At 39.8% G+C, this 26,706-nt stretch overlaps 1 protein-coding gene across 1 annotated transcript in view; it reads right to left on the bottom strand.

The window, feature by feature from the left end:
- Positions 1–803: 803 nt before the first annotated feature.
- Positions 804–26,706, bottom strand: part of CNKSR3 (CNKSR family member 3) — a 54,858-nt gene continuing 28,955 nt past the window's right edge. Inside the window, exons 3-13 of the mRNA XM_083857708.1 lie at positions 21,353–21,555; positions 20,051–20,138; positions 17,516–17,557; positions 15,550–15,669; positions 13,733–13,792; positions 10,941–11,009; positions 10,036–10,182; positions 8,459–8,583; positions 5,843–6,051; positions 5,290–5,379; positions 804–3,806 (exon numbers count right to left, since the gene is read on the bottom strand). Of these exons, the coding sequence (XP_083713834.1) occupies positions 3,508–3,806; positions 5,290–5,379; positions 5,843–6,051; positions 8,459–8,583; positions 10,036–10,182; positions 10,941–11,009; positions 13,733–13,792; positions 15,550–15,669; positions 17,516–17,557; positions 20,051–20,138; positions 21,353–21,555 (1,452 nt within the window). The 3' untranslated portion in view covers positions 804–3,507. The remainder of the gene's footprint in view (positions 3,807–5,289; positions 5,380–5,842; positions 6,052–8,458; positions 8,584–10,035; positions 10,183–10,940; positions 11,010–13,732; positions 13,793–15,549; positions 15,670–17,515; positions 17,558–20,050; positions 20,139–21,352; positions 21,556–26,706) is intronic.

Here is a 26,706-nt window from a genome sequence, read left to right as displayed (position 1 = left end):
CATCATACAAATGTAGTGGTAGAAACAAATGTGCATCCTGCAGTGGTGTGGTGTGTCTGCAGAGTTACTGCCACACAGCTGAAGCAGCATTTGACACAACACAGACCCATACATATAGCTTAGCCTGACCCCTCTTTTTTTCATTCTCCAAACCGAAGTTTGAGTGCTCTTTCTACATTTTAAGTGAATCACAGAATATGCTGAGTTAAGTCAGTGGCTTCCTCAAGAGCTCTTGTCCATTATAAAAACCTTAGAGCCTGCAAAGAGACAAAAGCATTCTTATGTGACAGCCAGAAAGAGCATGTGCTCCATAACCACAGGAAAGTAAAGCTCAGGCTACAGAGAAGAAAGAAGTCACAGTTGTACAGCAGGACAAAGGTTACTTCAAAGGACATAACACTTCTTTCCAATTGCCCACGAGCATTTCCAGCTCACATTTTGAGATGGTGCACTATGATGTACAGTGAAAATTGGGGGATGAATATTTTAGTGCAGAAAACACAAGCAGAAGCCAACATTCACACTCCTCCAAGAATCCTGCTGGCAAAGGCATTTCTGAGAATGCATGTGCACGAAAGCCTTTCTGCCCAGATCGTGTGTAAGATATTCCAAAAATTGAATGATGAAAGCAGGAAATCTCCTAGGGAAGTAAAACCTGCAAAAAAAAGGTTTGAGCTGAATTCATCAAGATCTAAGTTAAAGCCTGATGAGGGGTTTAATTTGGTCTATTCAGGATGTGATTGCAGGTGTAGAACAGTTTGTGCAGACTACCTGATGGCAGTGTAATAAAACAGGACACAAGATTTGGACTAAAGAAACATTTATGCAAGAATTCTTTATCCTCTCCAACTATAAAGCTAGTCTTCACCATCTGTTTCCTGGTCTGTTTAAGTTTTGGAGTTTTACTTTTTCTCCTTTCTGTTCAATGAACACCAGGAGTATGGAGCATGTTGTTTTTAAAACGAGCACTGCTTATGAGGAAGGAAAAGTTATTGGCTCATTGATCAGCACAAAATTAGCATAATACTCTCAGTACTGTGTTGGTCATCCAGAATTCAAACACTGATTAATTTAATTGTCCATAATACTAGAGGAAACACATGGCTTGGAGAATTGCCCTGCACTCTGTCTCTACAAGCTTTTAGTGTTCATTTTTATGTCTTATTTCCTCTCACACATTACCATCCAAAATAGGATTTTTTTTTTTTTTGCAATGGTTAGGTAAGAGAAACCAAAGGTATTGGCTTTTACATGTTCTACAGACTACAACAGAAGCCTGCTCAATATTTCACAAGTGCACGATCTTCACTATACATATATGCATGAGTACGAAATATTGTTTTCCACTTTTGTGATACTTATGATCTTCTCCAATTAACATTATCTTGCCACCGTGACCACGTATTCAGACTATTGTAGAGTACTGCACCATGGCAGGATATCTGGAAATGTACATGGTGCTCATTAGGGAAGTCAGCCTAGGTACAGTTTTTGATCGGATAGATACACATACCTTCAATATCAAGAGATGAGCCAAGTTTTTGCACAATAGCAGAATTTTTTTGCAGGTTAAGCCAGAAGGATATCAGCTGTGACTTATTCCTAGATCTGTGGGACTTTTTTTTACCCCTAAACTGTAGAGCATCCTCTATATTCACTATACACAATAAGAATTCAAGCATGATGGCCCCATTCCTTTTTGAAGTACAGAAAACATGACACTGAGGATGAGCGGGATTTCCATTTTTAAAAGTCTTGTTTAGACAACAGCTTTAGAACAGTTCAGCCTTTTTGAGGCTGGACTATACCACACCACAGAGCCTACAACATGGCAGTTTCAGCCCTTTTCTTGGAGGCAAGACCAAACTGTTGTAGGGTTCAACTGCACAGCAGCAGTTCATGTCTCTAGCACAGACTGCCATCTCGGGGAGTGGAGGAGAGTGGCAGAAGACAGACATATTTGCTTTGATCAGAAAGGTCCAAACCAGCCTCCCCAGTCACAATCAACCATAATTAATTAAGGAGTGAATGAAACACCCTGTCTCTCTCTCTGGGGCTGTAGCACATCATCATCAGCTCGTTGCAGCAGAATGGTGACATCTTCACAGACAGAATTAGTGTGTTTTTAACATCCTGTTATCACATGTGATTCCTGCCTCAGCCCTAAGTGCAAACTAACATTTAACTTCCCTCTTTCCCCACCAATTATTAAATATAAATCCTTCTTTTCAGCAAGACCAGGAGTTGAGGCTGTTGGCAATGTATCATCTACAAAAATAGTTAGTCTTATAATTAGAAGGTAATACAAAATCTTATTTTCTTTTCATTTGACTAAGCTGTGCCCAATACTTCAATACAGGAAGGTACAAACTATCTGTTTAAATGTAAAAATATATACAACTATATTTAACATTTAAATAACTTTAAACACAACTGTTTGCATACTAACAATCTTATGTACATTCCTTCTTAAACAATACCTCTTTAATATCCTCCTCTTTCCTAAAACAAGTTTTATTTTCCTCCCAAAATACCCAATGCTACTTTAAAATTCTGGAGGGGAAAAATTAGAGCTATATAGAAAATAGCAAGATGTCTTACAATTGTAGTGTATGATAGCACATATTTTTCATAAAAACAACACATCATTCAAAAACTGAACCACTGTAAAAGTTCTCATAAGTCCAACAGGACTGTCTTTAAAACGTTACTTTGGTTAACAGCAAGTCATTCTTAAACAATTAAGGAAAAAAATATATACTCTTTCACCACCTCTACAGATGCATTTCCTTGGCATGTTGTAGCAATCCATATACCTCTACAGATGAGCACTGCAGCTGTTCAGTGCTCCTTACTTGTACTGTGATTTCAATAAAATAGATTAGATATATAAGGTTGGATTGATTTATAATTAAATTAGTCCAACTTCCTAAAATCTCTGAATAAGAGAACTCTCTTCCTAAGACTTCATAGGAACTCTGGATATCAGAGAAAGAACAGTAACGCTACTTCTTCCTCACAAGGTCGATCTCACGCAGTACTTGAAACAGCATCACCAAGCTGCATGAAACTGCTGTTTCCCTGCTTATTTTCCCAGTTGGGACAGTGACAACTTCTGTGAGCTCTGTGTACTCTGACACCCTGCCAGTTGCACCAGCCTCTGAGCATTCAGACAACTAAAGTGCCACTGGGCTTCACAGTAATGCAATGCTTTCCTCTGAGTCATTACGTGTTTTCCAGGTCACGTGTGGCCTCTACCTCACTGAAATTTTACTCATTTCCATGGGAATAAATGCCTTCAGTTTTTGGACAGGAAGAGGAACTCGATCTTTGTCTTCCTTCTCTCCTTGCACTGTGAAACCCTCTGATCCATCAAAAATTACAAACGAAAAGGCAAAAGTGTAAGATTCTCCAGGAAAAGAACACTGCATTAGTCACTGTGTGTCAGTTAAGCTGCAAAGAAGAGAAGTCTGAGCAAAGGCACTTGGTAACAGCACTGAGGACATGTCAATGAGTCAACAGTTTCAGTCTCGTGATCCAGTTGACCAGCAGCGAGGGCTCTGCCGAGGAGGATTTTGTGGATGATGTAACCGAGGATTTTTTAGCACCTTCCTCTTGAAAAGGAATTGTTGCACTGTTGTGGAGGTCTGTATTCATAAAACACCTGCTGCCTCGAATAAAATCCGTTCCTCTCACTAACTGCTTGTCAGACACTGGCCTGGAGAGAGGGTGCTGCATGGAGGGGCTTTCCTCAATGATTGGGGGTATCCTCTCATTGCTGAAGTACCTGCAGAGGACATCTTCACCTGTACAAACAGGAGGAGGAAAACCTATTATTGCTGACTTCAAAACCCTCCATTAACATTTTCTATTTTCATAAAAGTATTCTGGTTACACTTCAAATACCTAAATCTGGGATTTTGTTCATAAAACACCTGGACACAAGCAGCTATCAATAGATTCACAGCTTTTTGCATCTTTAATGTTTTTGAAGTAACACAAGTAATGAAATAAATCCATACACAGAGGAGATACCAATTGACTGTTATATTCCAGACTCCCACACACCAAAAATGCTGATACAGACTACCTTCATGCAAATCATTATCATAGGTGAGATGTAACAAACCTTCTAATGTGTTATTCAAAATTCTGAAGAGACCAGAGTTGAATCCATAAACTTCTCACTATAACTCATGAATAATTTAAAAGCTACAAATTACTCTGGACAAGAGAAATTAATTTTGCAGGTGAGGATGTAAGCACTTCCCTCCCTGGTTTTGACCAGTGTTTCATTATGCTCTCTCTATTTTTACTCTTCCCTAGACACCTGACCAAGGCAGCTGCTGCCAAAGACATCCTACTAGACTAGGCAGGCCTTTGGTTCTGATCCAACACGGCTTAAATACAAGCCTGCAGCACATAGGTACATTTCAAGCATTAAAAAAAGGCAACACAAAGCCAAAAGTAAAACCAAACAACAAACCATACACATAAAAAACAGCCCTGCCACCTGGTGATCACTCTGTTAGTAAACCTCCAGTTTGATGCTTCTCATTATCAACTTCTACTTTTACATGAAAATAATAGAATCCAGCTTTGATTTTACCTAGAATTAGACATTACTTTTCATAACTGATTCCAAGAATAAACAAGTCATCCTTATTTCCACACTAACAGGACTCAAATAGTCTTTCAGATGCAAAAAACGGTGGGAAGAGAACAGTGTGGGAAGTAAAAAAAGCCATCCAAACAAACAAAATGTTATGAGCTTCTGTCTCTCTCCCATTCAGTGATGCCTGCAGAATATGTTGCTTTCTAACAGCAGCAGCAGCAAAAAGCAGCTCCTAAAAGGCCTACATTTTACATTTTGTGAACAAGCTTACTTCTTCAACAGCCTCCACAGTGAGCTAAACAAAAAGAAAGACTTAGCAAAAAAGTAGTTTCACGATCAATATCAAACGCAGTAGAAAGGGAAAAGGCTGTGTGTAAAAGCAAAATGGTAAACCTGTGCTATAAAGTCACAAATACAGATCTGCCCTAGTCATTCTAGCTAACTTTTAATGCTCACTACCAGTCTAAGGCAGATATGAGTCCCATCACTGAATAGCCTCAGAAATTTCACAGTTACCATCTGGCATTCCTGCTAAACCCAACAATGGTCATCTTGCATCCGTTCAGAAATATGCAAACCATAATCCTCCATTCCTAATTTAAACACTTCCATGTAGTTCACCCCAAGGAAATTGTGGAGAGGAAAAGAATGAGGGATAAAACCTAAATCCTTGCCTTTTCTCCCTGATCCTCGTGGTCTAGAGAAGGGTTCTGCAGCTCCTATCCAACTTCCATCAGCAGGCATTGACAAAGGACGAGGTTTTCCTAGAGACAATATAGGTCATGAGGAGTTACATAAAGTTGAGGAAACATATTTTTAATTTTTTTGCTTTTTCCAGTTAAACAAAATGAGAGATAAGCAATAAGGAGTTCAAATTACAGAAAAAAGGGTATTTGAAGATACTTCCACCGGTGACATACAAGAAATCAGTGTGCTGAGATTAAACAACCACCCTCTTGCTCATTTAAAGCAGGAGTGGACATAACGTTATAACCATAACACATGTGGAAATGGCTTTCTGTAGCAGCAGACCCCAGCTGAATGATATTCATTACAGACATAACAGCGTTTAAGAGACATTATTTCAGATGTAGAATTTCACATTCACAATTTGTACAAATGGCCTTAATATCAATCAAGTCTGACAAGCAGTTTTCCCAGACAAATCATTTCAGACTGATCAAAGCCTTTATCACAACAGTGATTACAAGAGAGGAATGAACTCACCGTAGGACTGTGTTTTTTCTCTCATCTTGGCTGGTAGAATGTTCACTTCCATGGGATACCCAGGCAGCTGATCTGAATCAGCAATAGTAAACCTTCGCCTTCGGCTCTCCTGATCCAGAAAAGAATTGGGAGACTCGGCACCCTTGGACCCAGGTAGTGGCTGACTGCGTTTGTTGCCTCCTCCATACACAAAGCTCCCCTTTTCATCTCTGAAAGGACATGTCACTTCAGTTAGTGGCTTGAAAGAGTTTAAAGCTACAGACATGAGTAGGTTTGAATGATCCTTCTACCAGCAGGTCATGCTTGTGACAACTGGCATTGTGCTGCAAACAAGCTGGGGAAAAACCCCAAATAAGTCAGGTGATTGAAAACTTGATTATATTTAACAGTGAGAAAGAAAAGCTACCCCCCTCACGGTAATTCACTCTTAACGAAGCAGTAATTTAATACACTGAGAAATCTAGAGGCTCCACTCCTGCAAAAGATTTTGATAAATGAGACCTTTCTGTCCTGAGGGTATCAAGGCCCCTGATCACTGCCTGCTCAGTACATAGTGACTCGTGAGTGCTACATAAATTTATCCATCTCTATATCTGTAATGGTAACACCTATTACCTCCATCTGAGGGACTCTGCCTTTCAGTCATTGTAGGAGTCCAATAATCTGAATAGTCCAATGTCACTGAATATTTACCATTTTCTCTCTCCATGCTTGAGAGTTTCAGTAACAGATTCACAGCATGTGTGTGTATATATACATGCATAAGATTTTGATTAAATTTTAAAAGTACTTTTGGAAGAGAAGCTATCCTTCAAGTTAAGATTTGCATGGAGGCCTTTTCCCCTTCCTACATCTTACAGTCTTACTGCTTGAAGCAACAATTAGTCAAGGCAGGCATAAGAACACATAGCTGACTGTCTAAGCACACATGTATCCCAGCATTCACAGCAGCCCCTGGATGCCACACCTCACTTGTCCAGCTCTCCAGCAAGAACAATGCTACAGCTCAGTGAATAGGAAGGAGCTATTTATGGAGAAGCAGAGACCAAAAATTGCACTCAAGTATTACACCAGAAGTAACCAGTTCTCCTACACCACCACCATGTGGAGACTGTGCCATGGGGAGGGAAACCAAACACTGCTCTCAGACTCCCAGTGTGGAGCAGAGGAGATCTGTGGCAGGAAGGGAAAAGAACAGGATGATGAGAGGGGGGAAAAAAAAGCAACCATCACATAAATGCACCACAATTTCAAGAGAAAAGCAAAACATGCAGAGGTCAAAACAAACGGCAAAACAGAAAGCAAAAGAATTGTCCTTTCTCCTCTTCCTGCCTGACATAGCTTCTCTCATTTGCTTCGTCTAAAAGTCAAAGTCAAGATGCCTTTCCCTTTCCACACATCACAAAGGACAAGTTTTACAGCTCGTATTGTGATTTCTGTCCTTTTTAACAGGGATTCAGGTCTAAAGGTATATTAAGCTCAAAATAATTTTATTTCTCTTTAGGAAAGATAAACAAATTGAGCACATGGACATAATTCACTAATGTGCTTGAAATTTAATGATTTGAAGAAACAACTAAGGCATTCATCTGCTATGCTTGTTATTATGCCAAAAGATTTAAAGATTTGGTTTTTTTTTAATAAGAACTGAGCATGTGCAACCATAAAAGCAAGGCAAGAGCAGGTCAAGGTAGGTCTAACTTCAGTAAAGAGACTGTACCTAAGCAAGCCCCCCCTCCCAGTCCTGATCCAAAAACTGCAGTAACACAACTTCTGTCTCTGTATCAGCCCTTACATGACAGGAGGCAAGTGCCTTCCCACAAGCCCTGCAGCAAAAGGTCACAGTTTCTCTGCTGGGCTATGTACACATAACCCAAAATGTCAGGGAAGGCCAGGAAGCAGACCTGCCTTTCACATCTTGCCTGAAAACTTTTTTTTTCATCACATTCCCAGATCAGCTGGCAGGGTTCTGGCATGAGTCAATATGGACTTGAGAACAAACAACAGTCAGCCTTACCATATACACCACTCCCCCTTCCCACTGTGTACACAGGTCTGCATTTTTATAGCCTACACCACAGGATAAAAAAATAAAATAAAAGTTGATGTATTGCCTCTCCCTTCCCTTCAGTGGGAACATATTTGTTTTAAACAACTTCCAAGTTTAAAAATTTAACGTGATAGGCGTCATTTAACGTGACATTCTTTTCTATCCTAACTCCCACAACAGTTACTCAGCTTGCTAAAACAGAAAATATCCAAGAGTGAAAAATGTTAGGAACCAAAATTACTTCTTGCTGTGTGCAGTTGGATTTAAACAGTGTCAGAAACATAACTCCACAACAAAACCAGAGATGACATCGGTCCATGTTCTGGGAACAACTCTGCTCTCTGTGGCACACAATAAATCTTCCAGTAACAAAATCTGTTACAATCCTGGTAGTATACACATTTAAGCATAAGTTTAAGCAATCCAACTCATTTAGACAGCTAGAAGAAAGTTTGAGATTTGCAGCTTCCTCAAGCTAGTCTGCACAGAGCTCTAACAGCAAGCCAGCTCAGAAACAAGTGCAATGAAGGAGGTTTCTGTTCAGTGGTGCACATTTGTTTGCTTACCGAGGAGAATATGGAACAGCTGGTGGAGGGGGTATGTACAGATCTAAAATGGCTGGCTTCTCCTTCTTCAGTGAGGTATCCACGGTGCTTTCTGGTGCCTGAGTTGAAGCTGGTGGAGGACTGGTCTGAAATGTTAAAGAGCTATCAAACATCTGAACATTCATTTATCATTCACAAAAAGATAACTTAATAATCAACAGCATCATTTTCATCCCCTAGTGAACTACTAGGGGATGTACAAACACTTTAAAAACTCTTAGAATCCACATTTTCCTCCACCCCCAATCTTGGCTAGCTTTACAGGACCTCCCACAGAAGTCCTATCATGAGTAATGCATTGCTCAAGAATATTTTGCTTTTTCCAGTTCTATTTTTCCTGTAAATTCCACAGACAAAAAAAGCAACTGAGACAAAACCCCCTCTTTTATTTTTAGATGTATTAAAAGAATGCAATTTGTTAAATACAGACATGATTAGCAAGCCTTGTGAAGCTGACATATGCTACCTTTATTCCATTTATTCCATTCCCATAATGCCTGGGGCACAGACAGGAATATAGTAAAGTTCACCACAGATTGGATCAATGGCTATAACTAGGACTAGGGAGGCAAACTAAAAATAAATTTGGCATTGCTCATCATTGTGGCTCACATCTATATATTCTCAGCATCCTTCCAGGTTCCTGTCTGCCTGTAGGAGAGAAAGGGTTTCAAAGACCTTTCTCTCGAGTCACTCCCTCCCCCAAGGAAACACTGCTGGGCATGGCCAATAAACCAGCCCACCTCAGCTCCTTCTACCCACTTTGAGAGAAATCTGCCTTCATGGAGATTTGTAACAGCCACCAGCATTTCACAGGTTTAAATTATTCCCACTGCTGTAGGGAGACCTGGATTAGAACAGGAAGAGGAGGGGGAACTCTCCCTGGTATTATTAATTTCAGTAAGTAACTTTAATTCAGTTAGATTGCTTGCTCCTGCAAGCATTAAGCCCTAAGTTTCCTAATACAACAAGCCACTCCTCAATATGGTTATTTAAGAATTACTAACGTAACTTTCTTTGTCTGCTCAGTACCCAATTTGTGAATTGCCCAACAACCAAATCTTATTTAAACAAGAAGATTAAATAATTTCTTGAAAAAAAAACACTTTCTCACCCTTCACAAGACTAAAAAGAGGACAAATACATGGAATAATCTTAAATTATTTCAGCAAAAACATATTACTGTGATAAATAGAGAAAGCATTTATTTCTTGCTCCATGCTGATAAATTCCATACATATCAGCAGTTTTGCCTCAGATAAGATCTCTCGGTACCACACACACAGATTAAAATATTCAGCACACCTAGTCCGTTTGTGTACCAAGAGGGCATTATCTAGTTGCAAGAAAAAAAAAGAAAAAGAGAAGAACATTTTCCCTTTTATCTAGGAACCAAAGGAGGACAGCCATTTCACCTAACCTGCTTTGACTTATACTCAAACATGAGCACTTTGAGACAGTTCTGGGATTTTTCTTTTTTGTAGCTGTAACCAAGGCATTCCCATCCTGAGATCAGAGTGGAGCTGGCAGATCCTCACCTGCACCAAGGGTGGTTTCCAGCGCAGGTTCTTCAGTGGAGCAGGAGTGAAATGAAAAGAGCCAGTAGGACGTTTCTTAAGTAGCAGCCTAACTCCAGCAGGATTCTCTCGCAACTTTGCCACCAGATTTTTTAGTTGCCATCCAACCTGGAAAAGAATAAAGACATCCTTTATTTAGTATTTCTGTTCTGAAAGCAGATAAACAAGAAAAACCCAAATCTCCCAAGTCAGACTGATTGTTTGGACATAAATGTAGAAGAGATAAGGGATCCAAAAAAAGCCATCTTAAGAATTAAAAAAAATTGGAAAGCTCTTTTTTTGCAAGGTTCTTGATTTTCTTTCCAAGTTCTCTACTTAGTCTGTAAACTAAATACTAAGATATCAAGCACTGCTTTTTATATCTCAGTTCCAGTCCAAAAGGACACATGGATATGTTTAAATTGACTCACACAGGGATTCACAGTGAGCTACTTTTGTCATGTTTCTTTCTCACAATGAAAGGCATTGCTTAATGTGCTAAGCAAAAATATAATCATTACATCCCAGTTCCCAGATGCAAATGATTGGACAATCATTTACAAATTAATGGATGGCGGGGGGGGGGGGGGGGGGGTGTGCTTTAAAGCTCTTTATCTCCATTTCAGTGAATTGTAACAAGGCATTTTAAAACAAGCCTTAAATGCAACATATTTTAATACAATGCATAAAACATTTAAACATGAAATACTGTAAATTTATTTTATCAAAATACTGCAAAGAATAAAATTTGTCTAGAAAATAAAATGTTAAAAAGCCTCAGACATTTCACAAGGAAGACATCAGAACTGTCTCCTGGCCTCATCCATTCAGCCCCTGTGGTGCAGAGCAAGCACAGGGGAAGGTCTGTAATGCTGCAAGTTACTCACCACAGTTTGCCGATTAACCTGGATCACTTCATCACCAGCGTGAATCTTCTGGGAGCGATCAGCAGGGGACTACAATGAGGAAAACAAGAGTCATGAGCTGCAGCAGGTCTCCCTCCCTCCCATAATAACCCCCACCAATCTAAGTCACAGGTTGCATCAGCAATGCTCTTCACTATATATAATTTTCCACATCTGCTGATGACTTGAGAAATGTAAATGAATTAATCAAATTATTTATTTTTATACTGGGGAAACTAAAGGGGAAGAGAGAAGCCTCCACCTGTTTACAGGCCAAATTGTACTTAAGTCATGGGACACTCTCCACTCCCCTTTTCCCTCCAGTTTGTACTATAGTTTTAGATAGTAATGAAAGAGGACTGATGAGGATTTCTGCCCTAACACAATAATCATCTTAAACAGCTTTTAAATAAATGTGTATATATTTTAAAAAATACATTAAGACTTTGAATGTAAAGAACAAAGGACCAAAACTCCTCCAATCCACAAGATAGGTCCTTTGCACTTTCCCTTTTTGTTTCCCAATGTAAATAAAAGCTTCATGTGACTTTCATGTGAAACGGCCAGCCTGAATCACCAAAGTCAGCAGATAAAAATACTTGCATAGACAGGTATTTTTCAAATACCTATATAATAATAATAATAATAATAATAATAATACCTATCTAATATAATACACTTTAAAATACAATTTTCTTGGAACAAAACCTAAGCTCTGGGGAGCCGTTAGCAAGAAAATGGTAAGTATGTCAATATTTAGATTTATCAACAGCTAGTGCAATGCACCAGCCTTTGCTGCAGTTATTAAAAAACACTCTCACTGCTATAACACACCAACTCCTACCAGCCTTGACAATGCACAAAGCACACAGACACACTACCTTGGTACATGCTGCACCCTGGTCACAGGACAGCAACTCCTCCCATTCCCCCCATCCCATGACTAACCACCAGGCAGCAGGCCAGATCTTCCTAGTGACTGCAGAACTAAGCACTCAGATTAAGGACTCCCTTCTCCACCTCATCACACCTTTAGACCTCAAGTAACTTTGCTATGAGAAAGAACTGTAAGAATAAACAGTGCAACAAAGGAAGAAAACATGGGGAATTTGTGGGAGGCTCCAGCTATCATGAGTAACCTCGTTTCTTCATTGTCTTCTTGCTTCCTGTGAGAGGAAATGCCTCTGCCAAAAGCTGCATATACAAGAGTCAACCAAGATCATGAAAAAATGCTGGGACAGAGTCAAGTTTGTGAAAAACAAAGCTCATTTCAAGCTGTCCTTTGGGTGACCAACAGCTCATCTGAGGGAGGGTGGAGGACCCTTGCACAGAGAACTCCTGCAAGCAAGTGACAGGTCACAGCACTGGGATCACATCATGAGAAGAGAGGAAAGAGCAAAGTTTATCTCTAGGCAAACGTGACATGGAAAGTGACACATACAAGGCATAACTCAGAAATCCTCTTGGCTGACCCATACCAAATGGACCTCCCCAGCTTTTCCATTGTTCAGTACTGTCAATTCAGGGGTGCAATTCCATTGCATTCCCATACACCAGCTACTAAAATACCATCCCAAATCTAGCAAGAAAATTGAGCTAAGATCCAGCCTGGGTCATCTAAATGATACTACACCACCATCAAGTCATCAGTTGTTCACAGATCTCTCAGTCACTTGTCAAGTTCTGTAGCTCCAAAGAAGTTTCCTCAGAGCAAGAACCAGTGTTGATAACAAAAAGCTGACACTTAGGTCAACACTCAAAGCTACAGAAGGAATAGAGACCCAAAATAAGAGCTACATGCAAAAGCAGCTTGTCAGCAGTCAACATTACATTCTTCTGCATTTATCAGATGTTAAAATTGCTGTAAAAGTGGATGTGATCTCTGTAGCAGATCCTATACAGAGTTATGCCAGGGCAATAGTATGAAAGCTATAGAAGCTTTCACTCTGCACTCTGAACTGCAAGCACAGATTTCCACCCTCTCCTGCCTGGTCCCTGGACCTGGCAGGGGAACAATTAGAACCACTGGTTCTTTCCTATTCACAGGGGAAAAAAGCATTGCTGCAAAAGCCAAGTTTCTGTGCTTTTTTTTTCTTTCAGTCACTGCTCCTGGACAGTAGTAGCCTGTTTGAAAACACCACAGCATCACCTGCCAGCGTCAGCTGCTGGCTAGAGGTCCACTCCTTCAAGGGCTGCCCAGAAGCCTTCAATAAACTCTCAGCTACAAAGGACTCAGTGTACAAATAAAACAAGGAACCACCTGCAGTAAAAACGAGTTGCCTCTCTTGCCAACTACTTCCTTCCAGCTGACCACTGTTAAAGTCTTTCTTGTTCATAGCCTTTTTACTCTGCAAGGTAATTTTGTCACGGGACAGATCATTGATTTCATTACTCATTACTGAATTTACCACACTACCTCCTAAATGCTCCCATTAGGGGAGATTGCCTTTGCCAGTGGAGAGCAAATACATCCAAGACTTTGTCAAGCAAGATACCATAAGAGCTCAGAACAGCAGATACAGTAACTTATTAAATCAATTACTTTAATGCCAAGCTTTTGAAGTAATTTGTGTACTTGCTGAAACTGGTTTAATTGGACTAACAGTGAAACATGCAGGCACAAAATATTTACAAACTGTGGATAAACAAATGATGGATCATGCAGTGTTCAAAGCAGTAATGCCATGCAAGTCATGGCTAAAACAACAAAAAGTATTAAGTCAAACTAACTCAATCAAAGCTACTGTCTGAGAATCTACATTTGCTGCACTTACATTTTCTGTAGTTCCAGTAATTACATGCAATCCATCATAAGTTGATTTGATGTACATTCCCTAAATATAAGGAAAAAACGAAAAACAAGTTTAAAGGCAAAACAAACCACACAATTTATCTGATTAAAACACTGTTGGCAACAGACTCAAAACATTATTAAAACTAGTTAACTATTCATATATTCTCCCCTAGAAAAGTGTGTGGTCTAATATTACAACACTCTGAAGTTCTTCACAGATCACGTTTAGTGTAATTTATTGTACTATTTATAATGACTTAAAACACCTAGTGTATGGAATGAGACTTAGAAATGCTCTCTGCTTGGTAATACCAAACACTGCTGGTTTTGCTGCCTTGTCATCTCTGGCCTTGAATAGAACTTTACTTTCTTACTACCCATCCTGCTCTAGAGAATTACAGGTTTTACTAGGTGGCCACCAGTTCTGTCCAAACAGAGCAGACTCACACAGGTGGGCTAAAAGTATTGCTGACATGCTCTTTTACAGCTTCTCCTGGTAAGTCAATACACATACAGCCTCATAACCACAATGCTTACATAAGGACTAAAAGTTCCAGCAGAGTATTTGTGGCTCTGTGTGTTAATGCTGAGTGTGAACACAAGGACAAACTTGATGAAGTCGGCGTTGACTATAAGAGCGCCAAATTAAAAGTCACAAACAGGCTATTAACTAATAATTACATAGATTTCCCACAGGACGTGACCAGCATATTGATTGCATAATTTATGAACAAATACATAACTACTTTTCCTTTCTAGATCTGTTGATAGAAACACTCACACTGAGAAGTACAGAACTGGTTACTCAGGAGCTGAAAGCAGCTTAGCTGCATGAAGTTACCACACTTGCTTTAAAAGTAGGTGGAAAAACAGATGAACTTTTTGACCTTTCCTCTCCAGGCAATTCCCTGCCTGTTTTCCTGTCAGTATCCAATTGGGTGCACCCACCTCCTTCTTTCTTACTTAGGCCAAGCAAGAATGACTTTGCTTCCATGTAGCCTGTGCATTAACAAAAAGGTTCTCATAATTTCAAGAATGCATGACTGATTCAGTCAAATCCACTGGTCTAGGTAAAACTATATAGCGCAATAAGACTGTGCAGCTTTCTCTAAAAATGTTCATTTCTCCTGCCTTCAGGGCTAGGGGTGAATGCAAATGCATATAACAATTTAAATTCCCTCCAATTAATTTTAACACATCTGCTCTCTACACCAAAAATGCACCAAGATTTCAAAATAAGTTTTTCATAACCAGCACTCAGCTAAGCAGAATCCACTGAACAAACAAGAGTCAGTAATGAGACATGGCCAAACAGTTAAAAAAAATCTCACTTTCCTGCTAGAAGCAAACCTCAAAAATTCTCCCATTCATCTCAGTCTTGCTATAAGCACACGTAAAAAGCACCTTTCAAAACACAAACATCATTTTTCATTGCCTTCTCCCTCTCCCAGCTCCCCTAGAAAAAAAAGTGGTTATGGTAACCTGAAAAAATAAAACTACTAGCTTCACAAGCATTTGTAAATTCTCCAATATCCTGGTTAACACACAAATCTTCAACAATTTAGAATCAGAAATATTATTTGGGATCAAGCCTATCAATGTGCATATCTGTCCCTGGCAGCCATTCCAGCACACCACCTAACACCTGACCTTAGGACTCCTTCTCGTGCCTCTTTCTTTTCCCCACAGGTTATCATCGGTTTTGAAGTATCTTATTATAAATACACACTTGCATTGGCTCACAGGGCTACCTATTAAATACTGGGAACATCAGGACACTGAAGAATTGTTTCTTACCAGGCCTTCCCCAGGTTTAATGTTGGTTAAATGGACCTCCTCCAGACACGCACACTGGCTCATCAGTGGGTCTGTAGTTGATCGGATGGCTTTATCACAAATGCCATTTAAAGTCTTGGCCTGCAATGAGAACACACAGAAAACAGTTAGGAAAATTCTCTCCCGGCTTCTTCTTCTTTCAGTTTTCAGAAGGTGTAAAGGAAATGAGTTCTAAAATCACTGAAATAGAAGATTCATTTGTACAGATCTGTTCTACAGGACGTTTACATCTTTACTGTAACACAGAAACAATCTGTTTCCAGTAGTGCTACCTTACCATCACTAACAGATGCTGACACATCCTCTGTCTGAAAAAATAAACACACAAAATACAGCAAAAAATTGGGTTTGTGGTGTGTTTGCTTTAACCAAAATAGAACTCATTAAAATACTAAAACATTTTTATGATTCCTTGGGGGAACAATTGAGAGTTTTTCATGTTGTTCTGTATTTCTGCTATAAGAATACAACTGGCCACGTGTCACAAAAATTGATGTGGTGGCTATTGACATATCTACACAAAACCTTACAGCATAAAGTAGGACCATCCAGCACTTAAGTGCTTCTGCAGTACTTCTCTCCACTGTGTCTCTGAACTGACCTCTTCTGGAATGCTTACACAGACAAGGTTCATATTTCCTTTTGACCAAAACATAACTGATCCTAAGCCAACATTATAACTAAAGGCTAATTCTGACCTTGGCATGTGTGTCAGTAAAGTTGGAGGCAGAATGGCATGTTAACTATCAGAATGTCTAATTAAACATGAAAAAAAGAAGAAAAAAAAGGTCAAAAAATAAGTGCCCTCTCTACACTCACAAATTTCATTATGTCCCACTGTGTTTTCTGTTTCGACATCAACTGAAGCAAGGCTGACACTCAAAGTAGGTTAAAAAATCTTAAAGGAGAGGGGAGAGAAGATTAGTCCACAGTACCGTAGTTAGGTAATAAACAGTTTGGGAACCTGCAAGGAAAGTCACCTTCCACAAGAAACTTCAATCCTTCAGTCAAAGTAGACACATGTAATTACAGAATGTGGGGGAGCTATGTCATAGGAAGACATTGGTTTGGATTACAATGGTCCCTGGAAACAATAGCTCCAACGTTTTCTGTTTCATTTTACGTCAGATTTATAAAGCAGCAATAAAATAAATCAAAACAATGTTTAAGTGTGAATGTGAGGAACTGCTCAAACAAGGGAATTCCAAACAACAATAGCTACTTCCAGTGTGGGTGTGCACAAATGGAAAAAGAAAGATGCAGAAAACTCCCTTTTTTACGTGGTCTCGTTATTTATGAACAAAATTATTTTTAGTTATTGTGCTACTAAATTCCTAAGCATCTATGAGCTACCGGAAGGCCTTATCAAAGAGCACAGCCTGGTTCATGTCAAAAGCAGGAAGCGATGATTAACTGTTACAAAATATAAAAAGCATTCCATTACACTCTGCGTTTGGTCACAAGGCTGCTTCAAACAACCCTAGAAACTTAAGCTCAAGTACAGAGCTTCAATTCTGTGGCAGGGCAGTTCTTTTATATGAAGAAGCATAACAAGGCAGAGCATTTGCTTATTAAGGCGCTAAATGCACTTCACAGCCATAATTGGTTTATTTAGCCTGTGATCATTTTCCAATACTAGTCCTCTCTTGAAAATTTGAGGTTAAATTCTCCTGGAAATATAGATGTGTAATGAAACTTTAAGGAATACTTGACTGCATGCTATCACTGCACACTATCCATCTGCTGAAATTCCAATGATTTCCTCTACAATAAAGAATATTCATTAAACAAGTCATAGTACTGTTTACTTGCATGATAAGCATTGTGCATTTGGGACTGAAAAGCTGTTGTCAATACAGCCAGCATAGAAGCAACCAAAATGAATGTGAATGTAGACAGCTGAGTTTCAACAGAAACATAAGCTTACCACAGTCTGGACTTTATCTTCCATGTCAGCCACAGTGCAATCCTAAAAACAGAACAAGAACAAAAACCCTACATTAACCAATAAACATGGAAACAAATCATCTCTGAAAACTGCAAAACTTCCATTTTAACCTCAAATAGAGTTATTCATGCTGCAGGGATTAGTCAGATTAGTTTCACCCAGTAGGGCTCAAAAGGACTGTTAAGCAACTATTTTCTGGCCCTGGTAGAAAGCAATAACAAACCTTGAAAACTAAGAGAATGTGGGATTCAATTACAGCAGCTGACTTTTCCAGAAAAGCAGAACCCTGCATAATTAAATCAGATTCTCAGAAGGCCAGGCAGATGTGTTTGCCTCACACTGATAAACACAACTCAGGTACTCCTCTGCCCCAGGCATGAAAATGGACCTAAAGCAGACTGTTAAAAATAGAAGGGAAAGTGATTTTTTAAAAACTATCCTACCAATGACATTCCTGAAGGGCAGAGGACTGCGCATAAGGCATTATTTACACAGCCCAAGTATAAAAGTCTTCGAACTGAAACATGTAAAAATCTACAGAAGTCATCACTGTTTTCTGCAAGAAGTGCTGAACTCGAGAATTACATTATTCTCAGATCAAAAAGTTAAAATAGCACATAAATAATAAAACACGATTTACAATATCTACAAGGAGAAAAACCCCAAACATTTTAATAAGCTTAAGAAGGAGTCATGTTGGAGAAGTTTGTGGAGGGCATTCCCCTCCTTTTGTCTGCTAAATACATCTGCACAAATCAATAGCAAATGCCATCTATCATCGCGTAGCCAAAATGCTCAATATTGCAAAGTCCTTCTGTTCCCACTCATTTCTGTTTATACTGTTTATTATTTCAGCCCTAAAGTTTGGCATGGAACTTTAGGGAGTAAAATCCTGTCCTTGAATTTATATAGCTATCATCAAAGGTAACAAGAATCTTCTTGCATTTCTGCCTTGCTTTATTATGATATGCTTTTATGCATCATTTATGATTATGCAGAGCAGCATTGGTTCCACAAGAGCCACTTTGGCCTCTTCTTCACCATTACAACTGACCACCTGTTTCTACATTATATACCTTAATAAGAAATACTTTTGAAGTCTAAACATCCTCCTAAAGATTTTCCAACTGTATCTCTTTTCCACATCAGTGGGCTCCTTCAGACTATCCTAGCATATGTGCCCCATCCCAGGACAAAACTGTGTTCGTTGGCTCTTCTTCGATTAATGCTTTTCTCATATGCACCAATCCCATCCTTTATTATAGCCCATATCAACTTGGCAGAGAAATAGTCTAACTTTTTTTTTTAAAGGCATGGGTTGTATTCACAACTTCCATTCTCCTGCTATCAAAGGCTGATCTAACAGAAAGATTAGACACCATTTTTAGCAGTTTCATTAATACATTCAGCAATCTCCTATCTCAGTTCCTGTAGCACTCTTGGGTGAACACCATCTGCTGCTAGAAACATGTACTGTTGCACTGCACAACCTGCACATCTGTAGCTGTAAATCACTGAGTTTGTGTGATTGCACATGGAGAACCCCAGCAAGAAAGGCACTGAGCAGCAGGGGTGTGCACCTTGGGGTACCCAGACACCACCCTCTCACAACTGACATAACTGGGTGGCATCACAGCTCGACAACTGGGGATGTTTCTGTCCTTTGGCATCATCCCTTCAGCATGGGGAGGGAATCACCCATGTCACAGGAAATGGCCCTTCAGAGTTCAAGCGTTGTATGGGCAGAGAACAATGGTTATGAGCAAGTTTGGCAGTCACTGAAGTGTGCAGACAGAGCTGCACAGCCACAGCAGTGCCACACTCTCACAACAGGGTCAAAAACAGGCAGCATTATTCAAAGAGTAAAATTATGTCAACTGCCAAGATTGCCACAGTTGCTACACATCTTTTTAGCTATTATCTGTACAAGCACTCATCATACAGCTGGTAAAAAAGTTTTGAAAAATATTCTGGTCTTGCAGTAGCAGAAGCAGTCTGGCAAGTGGGATCTGTATCATAAAGATGGCAGCTCCTTCCATCACATGCAGCATTTCCCATTTGATGGCTAAAACATCCTGCATGGGACAAGATCTATGGAGTCTGCAAACATAGGTACAAAAACTAGAGGAGCCAAATTTTTGTTTAGAGTTAGCACTGATAACCGTTTTTCAACATGCTGCTTGGAATGTGAAAACCTTCAAATGCAGATCAACTGTTTCAAAGACAGTAAAGCTCATGAAAATAAGAGTAGCCTTTAAGCTCCCGCACTTAAGATCCAGCCAGCAATACCACAATTGGAAATTAAATTGAAGGGCAGGGAGAACAACAAAAAAACTCCACGACTCAGAAACAGACAGCTGAAACTGACCTTCATAAATGTTTTAAGTTAAAAGTTTGCTCTCATTCCCAGAACTGTCTTTAATTAAGCACTCAGCACAAAGCAAGCACATTACTTCCCCAAACACCCCCTTTCCTTCCCTTTCGGAAAGCAGAGAGGAAAAGAAATCAGCTGACCTTTTGAACAGTAGTAGTGAGGTCCAAGCAGAGTTGAATGATTCTGTTCTTCATTGATGAAAAGTCAGCAATACCTGTAAATGGGGTCCTACAACAAGAGAAAATTCCCCTTAGATTGGAGGGTCCAGCCTTCTCCCATCCTACCTTACCAGTGAGGAAGAGCATATGAGAGTAAGTGCTGCACCTCTGACATTGACACAAGTGTGAGGATAGTTTTACAGTGTAAATACTCCTGACTGTATAGTCCTGCTCCACTTTTGCACCAAAACTAGGAATTTTCTAGCCCTGTCCTTGGGTTTACCAGTGAGTAGACCTCCAATTTCCTGACTGGACAGGGAAAAAATGATTCTCAAAAAGAAGAAAAATAGATTTTCACATTTTACACACAGAGGTGCAGTGAGACTTAGAGAAGAATCATTACAGGTAGGGCAGCTTTAGGGCCTGTAGAATCCTACCTCTGACCTCTCAGACAGCTGCAAAACCTAAAAGAACAGTTGAAAAATAACCATAGCAGTTTTGGAAAGGGACAAGCCTGCAATTTTGATGACTGTGAGTTACAGTAAAAATTTAGGGTGAGCTGCCAGCAAGAGAGTGAGAGGACCAGGTGAGAGGCAGAAACTTAACATCACTGCCTGGACACAGATCAACTCCTTGCTTGAGAGCAGGATAAAGGATAAAAGTGCTCCTTGCTGCCAGGCCCTGTGTAGTTATTCTCCTAACTGTCCTTCTCAGGAAAGGTAGCAAGGGCTTTGAGAATTTATGTTCATCTGTTATCATAGACTGCACTCCTGCCAGCACCTGACCTGCTGCAGCTATAACAAAATAACTCTGGCTCTTTCCAGGCAAAAAAAGCAATTAAAAAAAAAAAAAAAAAAAAAAAAAAAAAAAAAAAAAAAAAACACCAGCAGAAGGATAATCTCTCCCACTTCTCAGTTTTCGAATCACATAACTAAGGCCATGATTTCAGCAGAACACTAAAACATCTTTCAGGAAGGGACCTGCCAATGGTAATTTAGAAGCTGGGAAAACCATGTGTTTGAGAAACTGACCTAAAAGGGAACGCTCATACTTTTACAAATACCATTCTGAGTGCCATGTTAACAGTTTTGTTGGTTTTAGCAAGAGTGGAAGTGCAAGAATAGATACCCTGGGTTAAATTTACCCACTAGAGGTCTTCTAGCAACAACAAAACAAAGAGGTTAGTGACATTATGATCTTTACACCCAAGCATCTAGGAAAGGCTCTACAAAGAGAAGCAATTCATTAGAGCAGCAAATTAAAATATAACCAATTTATTCTTACCTGTCCAACCAGGCAAGCAAGGCTTTAGCAGCACCAATAAGCTCTACAACAGAAGTGAGGAATTCATTGGGGGGCTTACGAGAGGTATTTCCATCATAATTTGAACTTTTCCTACGGCTGCTGATGTAGTTTTGCAGATTGTTGGATGACCCTCGCAGCTTGAGAACCAAGTTCTTCATATTGTCTGTTTCAAGGCCATAGTTCTGCAAGGAACATTATTAAGCTTGATAAATACCCTTGTTGAGTTCTCCTCTTTATTATAAAACAAGTTAAAAGCTCACATGGGATAAAAAGCCTTGATGATTTGCACAACTTTCTCATGGTTTTTGGCAAAAATGCCTTCAAAGATTTGTTCTACACTATAGCCAGTAAAGAATACTTTTGTGGGTGCCAAACCTCAGTTTCTGTCATTAATGAGATTTAAGGACACTTTTTAATCAGAATGAAGTCCCAACGTCCCAATAACATTTACTTGTTAATAACTAGATTGTGTTGTCTTTCTTTGCGTTAAAGAACAGCAAAGCATTTTGCTTTTCTTAAAATATTTTCTATCCTGTGGTAAATAAACACCAAAGTAACATTTCATTCACAACTAAAGATAAGTTAAATCTGGTAAATGATGAAAACATCAACAGGAAGCAAGTACAATTTTGCAATCAAAAGCCTGAGTAAATATTTGGATCACCAGTTTTAACTAACTGTGCTCCTTGGCTACAATAGTGCAACTATTTGCAAGTTTGGGGACAGGGCTAACATAATCCATGGTAATTAAACCCATTTTTAGATATAATATTTTTCATTCATTTACAAAGCCTAAAAAAAAATATCTGAGAGTCTTGGCTATAGCTTCAACTTTATAAATTAAAATTCCTACTTTTGAGAAAAAAAAAAAAAAACAAACCAAAACAACAAAAAAAACCACTCCCACCAGAACAAAACATACACACAAAAATACAAGAAAGTCCTGCCCTTCACTATTCTTTTGCTGCTGCAGATTCTTGCAACTAACCTACAAGTTCCATAGTTCAGTCAGATATACTCTCAACTCTTTCTACTTTCCTATGCAAAAACCTAAACCAACTAAGACAAATTTTAATTCCATTTAATTCCTAGTTTCAGGAGTTCCTGATACACCAGCACTCAGGATCACCATCCAGGGTGAAGGGAAGCTTTGGAGGTCCCAGACCAACCCCTCCTGCTCAGAACAGGCTCAGCTGTAAGCTCAGATCAGCTTATTCAGGATTTCATATCAAGTCTTGAAAACCTCCAAGGACAGAGTGCACAACTTCTCTGGGCAGCCTGATCCACCTGGTCTGACTGTCCTCAGAGCAAGAAAATGTTTCCTTATATCCAGCCTGAACCTCTTGTTTCAATTTCTGCCATGCACAGCCCAACTCTGTCATCCTGACAACTGTTCCCCACCATGGTGGGTGCTGGGGATCTGCTGTTGGGCCTCCCTGGAGCATCTCTTTCCCAGGCTGAAGAAGTCCCAGTCCCTCAGCCTCTCCTCAAGGGCAAGTACTCTAGCCCTGACCAAGGTGAGAGCCCTTCACTGAGCTTCCTCTGGTTTCCCTGTACCTTTGCTGCACTTGGGAGCAGGGGGCATATTTAGCCTAAGGTGCAACAACTTAAGGGTGATAAACACTTCCTCTTCCATTAATGCAGAACAGCATTCTGCTAGGGCACAGTGCTGGCTTGTAGCTCCATTCTCTCCAGAGTGAAGCATCTGCAAAACAGGCTGGAATATTTCAGATTAAGTCATTTACAAAGTGTAAGGATCTCTGACCCAAAGAAACACATGGCTACAGTGTACAGAGAGGTTTCAGCTACACAGCTACCTTTAAAAATACTACTACCTCCTATGGATAAGATCCCAGTGGGTTTAAGTTACACAAGTGCCTCCCTCCTCCACCTCAGGGCTCTTGGCAAGGAAATACCATTAAAGTGCAGCCAGGAGCAGAGGTTGAAAGGATATGTCCAATTTTAAAAAATGCCACTGTTGCAACAGCAAAGGATATCCTTAAATTTTCCAGGATCACAGAAAGGGAAAGATCTGGATTACTAAAAAACTTTAAAGTACTTGCACACTGTGATGTGTGAACTTGCCACCCTTTAATTTTAACAAAACAAAAAAAATGTCCCAAAAGCATTATTTGGAGGCATTTCATGCAGTTAGTTTTATCCTCATCTTACAAGATTGAATATTAGTCTATTATTTAGGGAATACTTTTTCACAAACAGGTCTGGATGTGGAGCAAGTTCCTATGACCACAGGAACAATAGCCACATATCAGAAATCCTCCCCTTAAATAGGGAAAGTAGAGGATGCTGATTCTCTGCTTTCATAAAGGGACAGAAAACAGAAAATACTTTTTCTGTCCTGAGGTATGACCACCAAATTACTCTGATCAGAACTTGAGAGCTTTCATGTAATTAATTATCTCTAGACCTTTCTTTCTGTTATTAAGATGCAGAAGCTCTGCCAGCCACCTGTGGGTACTTGAGATTAGAAGTGGCACCAGCATTTAAGAGTACATGTGTTGATATACCAGGTAAGATTTTGGGCTTGGCCTTTAAAACATTCACGTACCCCTTATCACATCTCTTTCGCTTTATTTATACCATGGGTGAGTCTAGTGTGACTCTTCCAGTCCAGGTAGTTTTTAAATAATTCTGTCAAGTAGTTCTCAGTTTTGAGGGCGATTTCAACACAGGTGCTGCCTCTAAAGATGTGGGGGCCCATGCTCAAAACTGCAACTGGTGTCCCCAGCAGACTCCCAAGAGATCACAGCCAAGCTCTAAGTGACTGCTCTAAGCTCTCCTAAAGCTTCCCCCAAAGGCTCTGCAGAGTGCACCTCCACTGCTAAACCAGCAGTTTGTGCTCCAGGAAAGCTCCTGACACCTCTCCAGCACAACACAGGGGATGCCGCTCTTGAGTACCAGGACACCAAACTGGACAACTGTGGATCAGCCCTAGTGGATGAACTACCCCAGGAATAGGAGTCATCCCAACCAAATCCACCACTGCTCCACCAGTCCCCTCACTGTCTGCTCTAATATACAGAAAGTATTTTGCCCCTTGACCAGATATAGCAATGCTTCTATCCAAGCTGAAACTCTCCTGACGAGCTCTCACATCACCAACTATTCTTTCTCCTTCATTTGCAATGTCCAGTCTGTTGGGAGGGTTGGCTTGGGGATCTGAACAATAAAAAAAAAAAAAATCTAATCCCTTGGTTTAGCTCCCTGAAGCAGCTCACTTCAGGGTCAGGTGAGTGCAAGTACAAAGGATCACTAATCAGGGGACAGGAGGGAGTGGAGACGGCAGCTGACCTGGATTAATTTAACTTGTCATAGAACTGTAGCCCCAGTCTAGGACAGATAGGAATGCTGATATTGTGGCAGAACACCAAACAACCTTCACACTGACACACAGTTGAAGTGCAAATCTTAGCAGGCTTTTCTTGAAATATTTCCACAGGACTGAGGCAACAAGAATTAACAAATTATTATTTAAGCAACCAAAGGGTTTTAGATGTTGCCCATGAACCAAAGAAAAGGTTACATTTTACTATTGCTCCCAATTTTAAACATCAAAGTTGTTTTAATCTAAACACAGGCTGCAGCCAGCGGTCAAGAGCACCCGATGTCAAACATTCCCAGGCTATTACTCATTAACCTGGGGAGCCACATGCAGGGCTGGAGGAGAGGCAGCACCCACACGTGCAGTGAGAGCACATGAGCTCACTGCTTCTGAACTCCATCACATTTAATGAGAAAAAGTAATCTGACCAAATAATGGCTCAAGGTCGGGCAGCCAACATAAAAAAAAAAAAAAAAAAAAAAAAAAAAAAAAAAAAACCACCACCCACAGAACCACACACTCAAAAAAAACAAAACAAACAAACAAAAAACCCCACGTGGCTAACTAAAGTCAAAAGAGCAGAGCAGTTGTGTCAGAGTTGAATTGGGCTGACAAAGAGCTCTGCTACTGCCCAGGGACAGCATCCTCTTCCCTTTCACAGCCATGTTCACATGCTGCAACGTGATGAGTTGGACATGCTGGCTGATTGAACTGAAAACCTGCTCTGGGAAAAAAAATAAATAAAACCAGTTCAAATGCTTGCTCAGATGCTGATCCAACTCACTGCAGGCCTATATAAACATTTGAATTAACACAAGGTATTATCACAGTCACCCATTCTTGGTATTTTCTTTTTAATAAAAATGCATGCTAAAGAATTCTCTGGAGTAGCAGATTTCCTAATAAACAACACAAAATTTGAAGCCTCTAAAAAAACTAAAATCTTATATGGTAGTGCACAGATGTCCTTTCACAATGATTAGGACCTAAAGGGTAAGTCTTCCCATATTTTTTTCATGTTATGGTGTTGTATTTTGTTACGCTGCAAATATGCTGGCAGAACATTATCATCAGCAAAATTATCAAAGGCACAACTACGTCCTTTTTTGGTTTATGGATTTTTTTCAGGGTTTGGGGTATTTTTTAATTGTATACAATTAGTATCTCTTTATTCTAGCCTCAAGAAAAACATACTCTCAAGAAAATTCCAAACTCTCCCATCATACAGTGTAGGCAAAGATTCAGAAATCAAATCCAAAGAACACATTAAAAGTGAAAATATTTGCATAGTTTCTTGCTTGCATTGTTTCATATTCATTAAACCCTCAAAAGCTTGTTTTCTGTCCCTGCTTTTGTGGTTTGTAAAGCAAAGTTACGTATGTTTGTTCCCTCCTCCTCCAAATACTTGAATCAACAAAGAAATGTGATCTTTCTTCCATCTTCCCCACCCCCCCGGCCCCCACTGAGCAGTAGTGTCAAAAAAAAATTGAAACACTCAAGTTGATTCTTTTTTCCCCTCTTCAGGGGGAATTCAGGTCCTTTGATATATCCTCTAAATTCCTCAAATGAGTCCTCAACACCTGCTCAGAAAACTCTATTAGACCAGGTCAAGAACAACAGCAATGTGTTTATCCCAGTCCACACTCTCCTGCTGACTCTTGAAGATGCTGCATGTGCAGCCACTGCTATGTGAGGACATGAGGGAACACTGCATCACCAAAGCAGTAGAGAATGATGCATTAATTTCCTTTTCACACCAGAAACTTCCAGACATTTTTAGCTCAGTGCTGCCAAATAGTACTTAACCCCTAGAAAAACTAAATTAAAAAATCAGGTGCATTTGGTGTCCTTTCTCAAGGCAAGGACTATGTTCACCCTCTATTAAGTGACTGATCTGCTGATGCTGGAACAAAGGTCTGTACAGTGAACATTGGAAAAGGAATACTGCAGGAGAAAGATGCTCCAAAGAGAGCTTCCTCACTGTCTTTAG

This window comes from Zosterops lateralis (genome assembly GCF_965231275.1).
Source record: "Zosterops lateralis genome assembly, chromosome: 3".
Lineage (NCBI taxonomy): Eukaryota > Metazoa > Chordata > Aves > Passeriformes > Zosteropidae > Zosterops > Zosterops lateralis.
This window is presented reverse-complemented; position numbering and strand designations above follow the sequence as displayed.